The sequence below is a fragment of the Pituophis catenifer genome, unplaced genomic scaffold (assembly GCF_029215685.1).
Source record: "Pituophis catenifer annectens isolate HBS135680 unplaced genomic scaffold, rPitCat1.0.hap2 SCAF_2, whole genome shotgun sequence".
Lineage (NCBI taxonomy): Eukaryota > Metazoa > Chordata > Lepidosauria > Squamata > Colubridae > Pituophis > Pituophis catenifer.
This window is the reverse complement of record NW_027256882.1, coordinates 200,102,061-200,118,369: the sequence shown is the minus strand read 5'-3', so window position 1 is coordinate 200,118,369 and position 16,309 is coordinate 200,102,061. Positions and strand designations below refer to the sequence as shown.

General features: G+C 38.0%; 1 protein-coding gene across 1 annotated transcript in view; it reads right to left on the bottom strand.

The window, feature by feature from the left end:
• The window catches only part of CPLX1 (complexin 1), a 191,162-nt gene extending 175,114 nt beyond the window's left edge, over nt 1–16,048 (bottom strand). Inside the window, exon 1 of the mRNA XM_070935438.1 lies at nt 15,962–16,048. Within this exon, the coding sequence (XP_070791539.1) occupies nt 15,962–15,992 (31 nt within the window). The 5' untranslated portion in view covers nt 15,993–16,048. The remainder of the gene's footprint in view (nt 1–15,961) is intronic.
• Between the last annotated feature and the right edge of the window lie 261 nt (nt 16,049–16,309).

Genomic DNA, 16,309 nt, shown 5'->3' with positions numbered 1-16,309 from the left:
CAGATCCTTTAGCTGCCCCGTTGTTGGGTGGGTGTGGCCATGGTGGGCATGGGCTAGTCAGTCACCTGCACCACGGGGCACCCTCCCCAGGCTCCAGAGGCTTTCCTTGAGCCTCCAGGAGGGCGAAAACTGCTTCCCCCAGGGTCCAGAGGCCCTCCGAAGGCTGGAAACAGGCCCATTTCTGGACTTCCGGAACTTCCAGGAGGCCCATTGTTCGCCCTCCCGGACCTGCCGTGCGGTCCCTGCACTTACCTGGAATGATGAACGGGCCACGTGGAGATTCCTGGGAGGGGCGGGGTGGGTGGGAGGGGCAGGGCAGGGTGGGCGTGGCCAGCCAGGGGTGGCATTGGGAGTTTGCTGAACCCCGGCGATCCTTGGTTAGAGGATCGCCCGAACCCTACTGAACCCCTAGGAGCCCACCCCTGCCCACATCTTATAAACTGTTTGGCATGTTTGGAAAAAATATATGGGTGACCATATTCAAAAATATACTGAATTTGAACTTGGCCTCAGGTGATTCCTCCAAGTGGCACAATTACAACACAGGTTTGCCTTGAGTGCATACTCAACAAAAAAAAGTCAGCCAAACACAGTTCTTTTTGTGATAGGGAAATCTTCCTGGAGTATATTCTTGCCAATGTATTTTGCCAATGAATACCTACTTGCCAATATGAGATCCAGCTTGATATAGTGGTTAGGGCACTAGACCAGAAAACAGGAGAATATGAGTTTCAGTCTTCCCTTAGTTTGTGACAGCTGCTTGGGTGATTCTGTCTTGACCCCAATTCATATCATGTAATCCAAATAATATTTGTCAAAGACACCTTTGCATGAATGTGTTTCTGAAATGTTACATACTATGGAAAATTATTCTAACTTTTCAATGTCTGAATTCCATCTTAGATTAAAAATCCCTGACAAAGCGGAATAAGTGCCTGGGTGTTCTGTTATGTATGCAAGGGATTGTTGTGTAGTTTTTACCATATTTTCTGTCCAGGGAAGCTCATGTACTTTGAAAGCCATACAGGTAGTCCTGGACTTACAACGGTTCATTTAGTGACCTTTTGAAGTTACAACGGCAATGAAAAAAGTGACCTGGGACCAGTTTTCACACTTACGACCATTGCGGCATACCCCACCTCTTGGTCATGTTATTTACATTTGGATGCTTGACTCACATTTATGACAGTTGCAGTGTCCTGGGATCACGTGATCCCCTTTTGCGACCTTCTGACAAGCAAAGTCAATGGGGAAGCCAGATTCACTTAACAACCATGTGACTAATTTAAGAACTGCAGTAATTCACATAACAAACATTAGTGAGAAAAGTCGTAAAATGGGTTAAAACTCACTGAACAAAATTCTCACTGAACAACATAAATTTGGGGCTCAATCGTGGTCGTAAGTTGAGGACTACCTCTATTGGACAGAGTTTTATCAGCAAGGCTTGACAGTTTGCTCCCATCAAGTGGTTGTTCTTTTAGCCCACATATGTTGTTTCCCTTCTTTCCACTATCAAATAGCATTATTGATAGACAACGAGGAAGATGATATGATATTAACATATTTTGGTAAGCAACCTCTGTTTGGAAATCCTCAGAAAAAAACAAAATATCTGGGTTTGGACACATTGAATAGTGGAAGATATTTGTTACCCTACTTCCTGGGACTTGTAGGCAGTGAAGCTTTTCTCTCAAAGATAGTCCTGAACAAACATGAATTCACATTTTGATTGTCTGCATGGCCCAGACTTTTCCTATAATAAGGGCTATTACTTGTGAAATTACTGAAGCTACCCTGCACCATTAATCATTGTTCAGAGATTTAAATAGCATAAGGGGGTTCAACAAGCTATCTCAAAATTTATAGTTATTCACAACATTGCAGTTTGGAGGAACTTGAATTGGAGGTTTTCAGGAAATACTCCAACAGAAGCTTTTGTCAAAGTCAAAATTGGCATTTGCCATGACTCAATCAAGCAAGGGCATACCCAAATGAAGCTCCACACCGCTACATGTTATGGAAGAAGATAGCAAATATACAACAAACTAAATAATATAAGTAACAATTCAACCAAATAGATCTATAATTCAGAGCAACCAGTTCTGCTGAGTATGGGTAGTGTGCTATCCATACTGGCTGTACATAGGTGCAGACATCCTGATTCTCACTCAGCTTTTGGAGTAAGCACTCATCTTCACTCATGGTTCAGATTCAAGAATGTGAAATGCAGTGGTGGGCTGCAACTGGTTTAACAACTGGTTCTGTGACGTGGGCTTCACATGCTTGTGTGCCTAACGTGCTTGTGCGCAGCATTCAAAATATAGCAATTTGAAGCTCAGCTGCTTACCTTCTAAGGCAGCCCTTAGAACAGTGGAGTAGAACAGTGGAGTAGAACAGCGGAAGTGCAGAAATCAGCTGTGCCGCGCGAATCAGCTGAGCCAGAAAGAAGGAAATATAGGACAGGATGGAGCAGGGGTGGGTGGGAGGAGTCAGAACTACCTGTTCGCCCAAACTGGTCTGAACTGGTAGCAGCCCACCACTGGTAAAATGCAAGCTTTGCAGGAACAAATGCCATTTTAAATAAGTATATCACGTAAGCTCCATTAGTGCGAAACCAAAGATGGTACCAAGAAGCCACATTGTTTAGTTTCACATGAACTTAACTGTTCAGAAGATAACGGGGATCAGTAGCTGCAACACATTCAGAATGTGTACAAGAAGGAGCCTTAAAATGAAGCAATGTTTGTAACGATATTAACTAATAGAAAGATGGAAGATAGCAAGATGGAAATTGACTCTGCACCTGACATGTCCATTAACAACCATAATATATTCTGTCGATATTTCAAGGATACTGGTTGAGGACATTGTGTTTTCTCCATGATTATAATAGACATTAAGAAACTGACTTTTGATGCTGTGCTTGTATTGTACATTATGATCTTTAAAGCAAACAACTTTGTTGCTGACCATTGATTGTTTGCCTTTTGGTTGGGGCTGTGCTTGGTCCCAAATTGTCAGATTACACAAGCACACAAATTGCTTACTACTCTAAAACTGTCTCCTATTGAATGGAACTATACTCACAAAGTGTCTTTGCTATTATTGTTGGAGTCAAGCAGTTTCACACCTGTGTCCTGTTGACCGTAAGCCTCTTTGGGAATGTTTTCAAATATCAATGTTATCGTTACACATGCAGCACTAGAGATGATTATATGTTTAAAGCTTATGATTATACACTTGCCTACATGCCAAGACAAACAATAACCAGTACTGATGCTCGGATTCGCCTACAAGAAACATAGTGTTTTGTACTACAATTAATTTAGAACATCTTTTTGTTGGAGATCCTTCGCTTCAGGCGTATCAAATTATAAAATTAACTGCTCAGGATCCCGAATTATTAAATATATTAAACTTACTGTGAAAAGGTTGGCTGGCTGACAAACTACAGCACCAGGAGAATTTAAACCATTCAAAACCCACAGACATAGATGTCTGCATGAAGGCTGTCTCTTCAAAAGAAGGACCATATTGTTATTTCAGAGGGGAGACATCAAATCATTCTAAGTGCATTGAATGCAGCACATAAATATTTTGGCTAGAAATTATACATGTTAGGCAGAAACTGACTCATACATGACATAATACCCTGAGCTGAGAGCACTTAGGTTCCCATTCCTAAGACTCCATATTGATGTTGAAAGGCCATTTCAGGAAAGAACTTCCTAATTGTATAGTCTTATTAAAAATAGGTGTAAGTAGTTTTAGCATCTTCACAAATGTCTTCAACAACAGCACAACACCAATTATTTGCAATACATTGGTTGTCTGACCTGACTCAGACAACAAGTCGGCATTTATTTCAAAGGACTTGAAAGATTTTATAGAAATAATCTTATTCAAGCCATCGCTATTCCCTCCAATTATCTCCAGGAATTCAATCCTGCTGTGTTCCTTTAAAAGCCAACTGCCTCCTGGGGACTTAAAGAAACATGTCTGAGACACTGCTGTATCAGCTCTTACTCTCTACTCTTGTATGTTACATGAGCAGCTTTTTGAAAGAAATTATGAAGCCAGATCCAATGCCGTTCCCTCTACTAAAATACGAGACCCGTATTGCACCAAATTTAGTGTGAAAGTGGCCTAATATAGCATGATCACATTGATCAACTGAGACCTTCCTCCCAGAGCGAATAGTCAACAATATATTCATTGAAATATTGTTCCGTAAGCATTCAGGAGTTGACAAGCTAGAAACACTTCTTAAAGTATCACCAGAATCATTTCATGATGACCCCAGACCTGGTTCTTTGCTTTCAGTATATAATCTCTTGAATCTTTTACATCAGTTGACTTGAGGGACCATCCATGAAAAAGGTTCTCTCTTTTTTTTGCTCCCTTCTCATTTGAAAACTATTAATTTGCAATAAATTCTTGAAGCATGGTTTCCAGAGTCAAGATAAAGATAGAATTAAGACTTCCCATGAGTTGGAAGCCATCCTTCTATTTTTATTTCTTGCATATTTGTGCAGAGACCAGGAGAAGGGGAATGGAGGGGTCTGAATGCATGTTGCTTGTGGTTGGCTGTTAACAGATGTGTAAGAAAACTGGAAGAATGAGGAATTAGAAAAGAGGCTTGGAGTGAACATGGAAATAGTAATAGCTAAAGGCAATATGGTGGGAGGGCATAAACAATCTTGCCATTGAAGACAAAGAAAGGCAGACTCATAGTTGTGAGATTGATGTCTATTCAAGAGGAAAAGGTGACAGTGATGGGAAGTGATAGCTTTTCATTGTTGTTGTTAGTTGCAAAGTCGTGTCCAAACCCATCGCGACCCCATGGATGACGTTCCTCCAGGCCTTCCTGTCCTCTACCATCCTCTGGACTCCATTTAAGCTCCCGTCTGTTGCTTCAGTGACTCCATCCAGCCACCTCATTCTCTGTCGTCCCGTTCTTCTTTTGCCCTCAATCTTTCCCAGCATTAGGCTCTTCTCCAATGAGTCCTTCCTTCTCATTAGGTGGCCAAAGTATTTGAGTTTCATCTTCAGGATCTGGCCAGTGCTGAGATTCTACCGGTTGTACCAGTGGCGGTAGCAGGAGGCTCCGCCCGCCCACCCAGACATCACCACGGATGCTCTGCGCATGTGCAGAAATGCTGCATGTGAGCAAAGCGAGCACATGCACACTCACAGTTCTGAACCGGTAGAGAAGGTAAGTGGAACACACTACTGGATTTGGCTTTCTAAAGAGCTGTCAGGGTTGATCTCCTCTAAGTCTGACCGGTTTGATCGTCTTGCAGTCCAAAGGAATTGCAGGAATCTTCTCCAGCACCATGGTTCAAAGGCCTCAATTCTTTGGTGCTCAGCTTTTCTTTTGGTCCAGCTTTCACTTGGTACATACATTGCAACTGGGAACACCATAGCCTTGACTATACGCACTTTTGTTAGCAGGCTGATGTCTCTGCTTTTTAGTATGATAGCTGATAGCTCTTCAGTGCAAGGTAAACTGTTAAAAATATTACTTTGGATTTGATCAGGAAAATTACTGACCTAAAGTATGGAGAACTGTCTGCCAGAAATGCTCCTAGTTCTGTTCAAAAGACTGATCCACGATTGAGCAGACTAGAATTGGAAGTTACAGGATTGGAATAGTCATAAACTATAAGAATTCTATCTCATCAACCAAAGGATCTAACAATCAGTCAATTTTGCATCATTGCAGAGTTTAGCAAACTGGGATACTCAATATGTTGCAGGGTGATCTCAGCATCCTGAGACTCTAGATTTACCTTATCCAAAGTTAATGTATTAATTATATTTGTCCTGCAGCAACAATGAATTTCTCAAAATTTATATGGTCAACAAGCTTGATGAGAATGATCAGCTCAGCTCTTGCCCAAGCTCAACTTTGTTGGAATTCCTTGCGGGAAATGTTTACATGTTTGTTTGCTTGTTTTTTTCCCCCTTTTTTAGCATTTTAAAGTAATCTGATCTTATTCAGATTTCCTACTTAGATTTCTGGATTCCGATGCCAGACTCCTTAAAAGAAAATCAATTTTTGATCTGCTGAATAAAAGGTCTAGCTTAGTTGCAGTTACAGTCAAAGAGCAGAAAGGTTGGCACAAATGCATTTAAAAGAAAATACCGTAGAACAATTAGCCAGGGCAAATATCTCTCAGTTGATTTAAGAATAATTATTCCCTTTAGGTGGCATGAAGATATGCTATTAAAGAGTAATCATACTAGATAAAAATCTGTCTATTTTTTCATACTAAGGTCACCCTGAAAATACATAATGTAACATATTCTTCTTCCAGTTTCAGTATTCCTTTCCCTTTAATTTGAGTTTTGCAGATTCTCCAAATTTTTCCATACAGGGGCAGTGCAGGATCATATGCCTAATTGTTTAAACTCACTAGTGAATATATACAAAAAAAATATATCACATTTTAGGAGGAAATACAAACAGCAGAAAAAACCACATACCGAGCTGGATTTTGATCAGAAATATGGGCAAGACAATATTTACAAATTATCAGGTGTATTTTTTTTTCTTCCTGTACATATATAACTTTGCATTTTTTTAAAAAGTGGAAAAGCAGAAGTGCATTTCCATTTTAAAAGTAACCTGCCCTTTTCAAATGCTGATTTCAGAATATATTAAAAGTGTTTGTTCCCATATAAATCTTTCAGGGCTCCTGCTGTTTTTTATTTGTCAATGTGTCAATTTATTCCAACCTCTGTTTTCTTTCATTTAACCACATATCAATCCAAAACAGAATTCCCTACTTGTGGCACAATTGCTAATTTTGCCCAGTTTATTTTTGGAAAAGCCATGCCAAGAAGACACTTTGAAAGTTTAGAAAATAAGGCAAATTTGAATCCATACATTCAGTGACATTCTCAAAAAAATTTCTAAAGCTTAGTGAGACAGTGAGACCACAATCTTTTCTTTCCAGGAAAATTTGTCAAACACGCGCGATAATTTTAGCTTTAATAATGCTTCCTTCAATTCATCTATACATACATGGAGCTCTAATTTTCTTTATCTCTTTAAGTCAGTTATAATACTGACTATTTTTAGACAATTATATTTTCTTTTTTTCCAGTCTAGTCCTATGGAGGGGATACAGATTTCTGCTCAAAGAAAGAAAAATGAAATTCACTGATGAAATTGAATGGAGACCATCTGAAACCAGTCATTTGCTTACATTCAATATATCAATGGGTGTAGAACATCATAGTCCATCCCTTGCAATTACTTCAGTCAAGACTTCCTTTTCTGCTAAGTAAACCTGTTTCATTGAAGCAGTATAATTTTACAGATGGGATCATATGGGTGATAATTTTGTGTGTGTGTGTGCGCGGCATGTACAGTTGAGTTCTAGATAGAAAAGACAATTGTCTGCTTTACAAATTGGATCTACAAAACGTGAATATGTGTGTATATATCTCTATCAAATTCTCCTCTTCAAGGAAACAGCCACCTTCACTAAGTGTAAAGGAAGGAGTGGTAGAATCTGGAGGCAGAGTTAAAAGAGATATCAGCCTAGAATCCCTACATAGCCACAAACAAGCTATGTCCAATCCCTCTTGAATTTTGTTTACTCTTTAACTAATTCCTACCAAGTGTTAACTATTAGTTGAGAATATTCCTGTCCATAGGCAGGTATTGCAAAAAATCAGTTTAATTGGACCTGAATTTTCTGCCTGACACTAAGAGGATACATAACTCTATTCCCAATTCAATCCATTATTTCCCTCCTCCCAGCCACTCAAATTTCTGTACTCACAGGGCTGTTTTATTTATTAAATTTTATGCTTCCCATCTCCCCTACAAGGTGACTCAGGGTGGATTTTTAAAGACCTCTTATTAGATTTTCCTTCCAAACACATGTCTTTCTGAATATCCCTTGCAGTTTAGATGCGCTAGGAATTGGCGGCACAAGGACTGACACTCAGAAAATTAAATAGCAATAGCGTTCATAAACTGCTTCATGGTGCTTTATAGCCCTCTCTAAGCAGTTTACAGTCAGTATATTGCCACCCCCAACAATCTGGGTCCTCATTTTACCCACCTTGGAAGGATGGAAGGCTAAGTCAACCTTGAGCTGGTCAGAATCAAACTGCTAGTAATCAGCAGAATTTGCCTGCAATACTGAATTCTAACCACTGTGCCAACACAGCTCTTAAAGTAAATAAAATTATTAGAGTAACAATTCTAGCTGGCAAGGCTGATGAGGCATATGTCATAGCAGCTCTGCTCTTCTTAACCACATAAGGTAGCCAAAGTTTCTATCAGAGCACCAAGGTGAGGTGGCAGGTTATTCAAGGAGGCAAATAACAGTCTGGATTGAAAGAGAAACTGGAGCAAGTAAAGAAGCTCCAAAAACAATGTTCATACCCATTTGATACACATGTCACTCAGTGGTGGGTTTCAAATTTTTTTACTACCGGTTCTGTGGATGTGGTTTGGTGGGCGTGGCTTGGTGGGCATGGCAGGGGAAGGATACTGTAAATCTCCATTCCCACCCCACTCCAGAGGAAGGTTACTGCAAAATCCCCGTTTCTTCCCGATCAGCTGGGACTTGAGAGGCAGAGAATAGATGGGTGGAGCCAGTCAGAGGTGGTATTTACCGGTTCTCCGAACTACTCAAAATTTTTGCTACCGGTTCTCCAGAACCTGCTGAAACCCACCTCTGATGTCACTGCAATCATTTCAATCCTGAATTCACATGTTACATTGATTACTTTAGCGTATCTGTTTAAGAAAACAACCAAAATAGAGATAGCTTTGGCTATTTCTTTCTTACTTGGTTTAATTGTCTTTCCTTCTTCATTGTGCGACCCTATTTTTTTCTTTATTGTTTTAATTTAAGAGCAGAGCGCTACCTTTAAACACAAATCTGGCTGGAGAGTAAGGAAATGCAAACAAAGTAGAAAAATTTCAGAACTAATCAACTTCAGCAAGCAGGTATTTCTGCTTCATTTGCATTTCCTTTCTATTCAACCAGGTTTGAGTTCAAAGGTAACACACTGCTTTTAAATTAAAACAATAAAGAATTGTGGGTTTTTTTTAAAAAAATGCAATTGCACAGTGAAGAAAAAAAGCCTATTTAAATAAAGTAAGAAAGAATTAGGTAAGGATGAAATTGCTCCTCGAAGCACCTGGCTTTGGCTCACAATGAACAGTCAATTTATATGAAGTTTTCATTTCTTCATTTTTAATTCCAGTGACTGCATTAATTAACAATAATGGTGTCTGTTCAACCTTCCGTTGATTTTTTTAAAAAAAGAATTACATGTGAATTTTTGAGTCACCTTTCTACAATACAGTAAAGTATTACATAAAGGGGGGAGGAAAGAAAAAGTAAAGAAAAAGTAAATTTTAAAGACGTCTTGTATAGGGGCTACCAACACCTATGCAATCATATCAACTATGGGTCCTAGAAGCAACCCAAACCCCCCTCATACCGTTAAAAAGATGATCTAGTGAAAGGAATGAATTATAGAACAAGGAGCTCATCAGGTTACAATAATTTCGACCTCCCTTTTCAATTTATACTTGGTGTGTCTGACCTGAGTGAAAAATCTTAGTAACAAGTGCTTTAAGAAGAAACCTTTTCAAGAAAACAGCATCTATTTCTCTGCCTGATTTGATTAGAAGTTCAGATACTCCAAGCTTCCAAAGTGGTTTATCCTGCCATCTAGCAGGGATTTCAAGTATTGTATTTGCTCACAATGAATAAGCTCAAACAATGAACATTCATGAAGAAGTGGGGGGGGGGCAAAACATTGAAAGTTATGTGCTAAAAAAAGAGGTCCAAAAAAGCAACATGGCCATGTTATCTATTTATACAAACCTGTTTTCATCTGACTTACAATAAACATCATGAACCATTTAAAATCAGTGTCACAAAATAGTTAATGAAAGACTGATGTGCAAAGTGGACTAAGTCCAGCCATTAAAAATTAGGTGAAATGTTAAAGTTTCAGCTTCTCTTTTTCAATCAGAAGTGAAATAAAATTAGTCTATAAAAGAAAACAGAGTTAGGGGCAAAACTCAAAACCTTCTTTGACAGAAGGTTTGCTCCATAAATGCATCATAAATATAAACATAAATATAAGTATGAAGACCTTGAAAAGACCTTGTGCTTTTTGTTTCTTTAATTGGCTGATGTAAAGAATGTCTTATCAGCAAATTTCTCTTATGGGTGAAAACAGATCTCTAGGCAAACTGGTGTTTCAAAACTGTCAAGACAACAGTGTCCCTATGTTGTGCAGAGTGCAGACCATCTCAAACCTCTACCTCTTACTTTGCTACCCTATCCTATGGCTTTCAGAGAAAAGTACAATATAATTCCATAATCCAGAAATTAGATCCATTCAGAAATGCATATGCCACTTTTTCTTTATTTATACATTGAATACATTACATCATTACAAAGTACAAACACAAATGCACCAAGAGAGAAAAGTAATGCAGAGAGTATATTCTACCTGATTGACTTAAAATTCATGTTACCAGAAACTCTAGGATCAATTAGGATGGTCCACATTCAATTCCTCCTGTTGCTATCTTCTGCCCCTTTAGTTTCTTGTGCCGAGCTGATACTACCTTATGGGATGATTTCATGCCATTGAGTGTGCAGTGTGCATACATCAGAGAACATGGCATGTTTTTAGTTGCCACTTATCTATCTCTCCAGCCAGCTGTATTCCTAATGCCCCTTGGTAGCGGATGTGCTCTGTAATTATAGTAGCCTCAAGCATCAAATTTACAGTACAATATAAATACCTATTCACAAATAAGCTCCACTTAATGCAACACAATTTATTCCCAACTCTGGCCTTACAGTGCCATCAAAGAGTACCTGATTGCCTAACATTTAATTTATATTAGAATTATATTTTTGTGCTATAAGAGAGAAATAGCAGCTAAATGGCTCACTTCAGAGACAAAAATGTCTTGAATTGAGCCTCTATATTTTCTCCAGTTTTCATCATTCCTACTCAGTCAACTTTATAAACTTTCCTGACTAAAAGATCCTCCTCCTCCTCCTCCTCCTCCTCCTCCTCCTCCTCCTCCTCTTCCTCCCCCCCTCCTCCTCCTCCTCCTCCTCTTCCTCCCCCCTCCTCCTCCTCCTCCTCCTCCCTTCTCCTCCTCCTCCTCCTCCAGCTTGCATTGCTCTGAATTTAAATAGCAACTACTTGGATGACATTGTTCCAATGTCAATATTGCTGCAAATAAATTCTGGAATTCTAACTGTCTGGCAATTCTGAATAAAGTCAAGCTCATAAGCAGGCTTGCTATTGTTTCTAGGTAATGACAAAATCACATTCTGAAACGCACATCAAAGGACTTGGTAGATTTAATTTGCTTTGTTTTATATTAATGTGTTTGTGCAGCGACCAAGTCCAACTCCTTTAAAATTAGCTTATTTAAAATTGCCAAACAAATCAATGGAAGCCAACCCTGTTATTATAACCTCAGCCTGATCCAAAGAGGGAAAATGCACTTTTACTCACAAAGCATTTCCAGCCTGTGTGGTGAACATTGCCTCTCTGTCCTTTATATTGATTCCCTGATTTATTTCACCAATTGCAGAATATTTGCAGGCTAAATTTGTAGAAAGCATATTTTGAAGCATTTTCTGAGAGCCAGTTTGGCGTAGAGGTTAAGGCACCAAATTAGAAAACAGGAAACTGTTATAACAACTTGTATTTCCTCCCTTTAATATAATATAACAGATATTTTTGAAAAGGGACAATCTAGGAGAAATGAAATCTAAACATATTACAATGTATAATTTTAAATAATGCATGTATTACCTTAGTCAAAACATTACTGGTTTCCCAATAGATGTTTTTAAATTGATGCAGTGAGCAGTTCTCATGCTGATTCCTAATGAGTTTTTGTACTACAAAATTAACAAAATTAAATATAGTACATGTGTATATTTCTAACCATTGATTGTGCATGTCTACAAGCAGTATGATTTTGAAGTAGTCCACATTTCTATATTTAAAATAGGTGGCAATTTGATTTGAGTTAAGATGATAGAAACTTGATATCTATTGCTTCTCCCTCCCTATCCTCAACCTACCCCATTCCTCCCCATTCCTTTATATTAAGGATTGAAAAAAATCAAGGTATAATGCACGTAATGCCAAAATAGATGGTATTGTGACACAGAGACAAGTGAAGTAGAGTTTTCAGCAGTGTCACTTTCTAGTCAAAAAATTATCACCATAAAAATTATTTAGATAGATGTAGCAAAAAGGAGATATGTATTGAGAATTAATGTGATAGAAAAGCATCTGTGATAGATAAATGCATTGCTTAAAATGCACATTTTGGGGGGAAACTGTATCAATTTTTTAATCTTTAGGAAAAATTCATAAAATAAATGTAGATGATTCATATTTTTTTAAAAAAATGATTGACTGGAATGATATGGGAAAATCTAACACCAATATCAACCAGATACAGATAAATCACATGTATATTGTAAGCTAGTATATTTCATAAACTATCAAATATAGATCCATAAATTATGTCATTGGCTTCAGGATAAGGTCATGAGTTGGATTCAATCATGATTAGAACATATTTATTTCATGTTTTATTGAACTCAGAAGGGTTACTCCAAGTATACTGTAACTAATTAATTCAATCCAATATATACAAATGAAATCTCTCCTACGATCCGATGTTCCTAGTGAAATCCAAGCAAGGTTGTTAGCCACAGAAGAAATTCACAAGAAGACAAAAAAGACTAAAAAAAACCCTGCAAAACCCCTAATTGTTTCAGAAAAATGTAGAGAAGAAAATGTTACGAAAAAAGAAATAATGAATAATTTTAAAAGCAATCTCCAGCACCAATGGCTATAAATTTCTAGATACGAAATAATAAAATCAAGGCACAACATATTAAGAAGGACATGCTATGAATATCTTCAGCAATTTGCTGCTTTTGTCACAATGATAGCAATAGCATTTAGCACTTAGACTTATATACTGCTTCACAGTGCTTCTCAGCCCTCTCTAAGCGGTTTACAGAATCAGCATATTGCCCCCAACAACAATCTGAGTCCTCATTTTACCCACCTCAGAAGAATGGAAAGCTGAGTCAACCTTGATGAAAACAATACTATAGATTTTAAACTACGTATTTAAAAACACAACAAGCTCCATCCCTTTTGTATGTGAGTACAATGTCACAATCCATGTATAAAAGGAGCAGTGCCTTGACATTGCTTTTGCCATCCTCATCCCTTCTTATCAGTCTCATCCCATCCACATCAGATACTATTGGCCATGCGAAATTCTGACAGAATTATTATACTGAATTTTTTTCAAACTAAATTCAGTTTCTGGAACAGGCCTCTTTTCAAGCAGAATTACTTTATCCAAGCTTTCTTAAGAAAGTGTAAGAGATCTGTGCTGCTTCAGGGGAGATTGAATTATAGTTCCCAGAAATCCCAACCAGTATTAATTAGAAATGCTAGGAGATGTAGTTAAGTGACACACCTTGAGGACATAAGTTCCCCATCTCTACTATTCCAGTATTATCCTATTCTCTTTTAGGTTGGCACTCCTACTTAGAGACGTTGTATAATTTCCAATGTAGTTTTCCTTTCTTGCCCATTGAATGTGTGTTTATGTTCTTCAAGTTTCAAATGTTGTTGATAGGGCATGTCAAAATTTTCAGCTTTCAATTTCCAAACATTATGGGTGCTCAAAAGCTGTGATATGCCTTGGAGATTGTAAAGCTATTTTGGTTACTTTAATATAATTAAGAGGTGCTTGGTAAGCAACTACACAAATATCAAAACTTTTTAACATTTTGTTTGTTTCATTTGATGCCCAGAGGAAGAACTTGGACTCATCTTTATCATCTCAGATTGCATAACCACAATTAATGATTTCTCATTCTAGGACTTTTTTTTTCTTGAATGTCAAGAAATAAAACCCTCATGTAAGAGCAAGAGTTTCCTAAGAAGAGGTAGACTCTCTTTCACTGCAAGTGTTCAAAAATGGAGAGTCATCTGTCAAAATTCTTATATTTGGGGTTCTATGGAGCAGGAGGCTCCATTCATGGTCTAAACAGATCTACAATTAGGAGTGTGAAAATCCACATCAGAAACATTTTTTTATTTGGAGGTTCATCCCATGTTTTTTTTTTTTTAATCTAAGCAATCTTCTCAATAGGCGCACTTGAAATTTCAGCAGTGAAAATAACCCTCGACATTTATGGGCCTGATGGGCATTTTCCAGAAAAAAGAATAAGGTTTAATGGAATCCACTTCCTTACTTCCTTGCTAATTCTCAGGCCAAGCCACCAAACAGGAAACTGATTTCTGGTATGCCTACTTATCTCTGCAATGACCAAATTCAATGAAGTATTTACACTGAAGGGGAGCCATGCAGGGAAAAGAGCTTCCTGGGTCCTTTGTCAGCCCTTCCCTATGGATGCATCTCTACCCATAAAAAAGCTGAATCATGTTATGTACTTCCAAGAATGAAGTCCTTTAAAAAAGGAATTCAAATGAAATGAGATTTCTGCACCTAATCAGAGATAGAACCGCAGTCAAACAAAATGGAAAATAAATATTGTTTTCTTGTATTTCGAGGAGCTTGCTCTTCATTTTGTTCATTTGCAAAATAATTTTTAAAAGTGCTTATTTTCCTCGTATGTAAGGCAGAATTAAATTGAATAGAAATCAGGCTGATGAAGTAAATAGCTTATTAATGTGTTTATATTGCAAATTGTATCCACACAGCATAATATAAACAACAATCCTATCACTAACGGGATAAATCTTGAGGTGGAACAAAAATCAAAGCCAACATGACTTGCAAACTATCTGAATAACGGTCTGCGTCTTTCAACTCAAGGCTTAATAGGATTTGGAAATGCCGATCAATGAAAGAGCATTTTAAGATATGCTCTATAATGTACTGGATGAAGTGAAGGAGAATGAGTCCACCATAAAGACGTTCAGAATAGCAATGTCATCCAGCAGGTTTCTCAACTCTACTTTCTTATTCAGTCCCTGGAAACATTCCTTTTTTTCCCCCATGGCCACAGATATAATAGGACAACCATCAAAAGATTAGACAGTGGCCAAAACAGTTCACGAGAACTACGCTCATGAACAAGCTGCACTGGATTTCTTATCGCAACGTTCCATGTCCATATATATCCCGGTTATCAAAATTCCTGGTGACATATTGCAACTAGCAAATAAGTTGAAAGTAGTTTGATTGATATGAATTTTCCTTAAGAATCTGGAGAAATTTTGAGCTGGTTGAATGAGCTAAAAACATGTGTCAAAGCCTTTAATTCTTTGTAAAATGTGGTTTGTTGATATCCCATCCCTTGAATGAAAGCAATGACAGTTTAACTTACTTAAACGTATTCAATCTTATCCTGCAAATTTTTCCTCTCCTATAATAAATTGGACAGTTATTCGATTCATTAGGAGGAATCACTGGTGAACCCATTGTAGAAGAAATATATATTTCTGCATTCAGGACAGATCATTCAGAAACCACCATAGACCTGAAACAGTTCTCACTCCTGCCTCCTACTGGACTGAAAATTCAATAATGTAATAATGCTTCATCTAAAACAAACGATCTATGGGATGCTTAAGGTGTACACAACGTATTGGGAGAGGGGAATGTAAAAGGGGGGAATGTAAATTATTTGTATATTCCATTTAGTAGCTCAGTGATGCAGACCAAGGTTCTTTTCACCAAAGCTGTCAATAGGAAATCTGCATTGTTCGCAATGAAAACTTCACTGCAGAGGAAAAGTCATGAATTCAGGTCATGCGCAACAGCACCCACCATATCAACTGGGCTTTTGTTATACATTCCATGTTGATGGTTTACAATTCCTTCTACCCATTAAACAATTACCCAATAGCACAATTTAGTTCTTACCTCCTAAAGCTTGTTTCATTACAAATTCCATGATGATGGCTTTAGATTCCTTCCCACCAGAGCGGTTCTCACATGCAAGTCAGGTGGAGACAAATTCCTGAGGTTCAGCCTGCAGCTGAATTTACAAAGCAAGAGGGGAAAAAAAGCATTAGGGTGGGCAATATCTCTCTTCTCTTAGTTCCTTCTGCAGTGGATCTACTTGTCTTTTAAGAAATCTGCTAGGTTGAAAACGCTTGGTGTACATGCATACTGAAAATGCACACAGCATGTCTCACACTGAAGTTACTTGCTCATGCTTTGGATAGCTAGAAAGTATAACATAATCTGTGAAATGCACTTTAGGAAGGC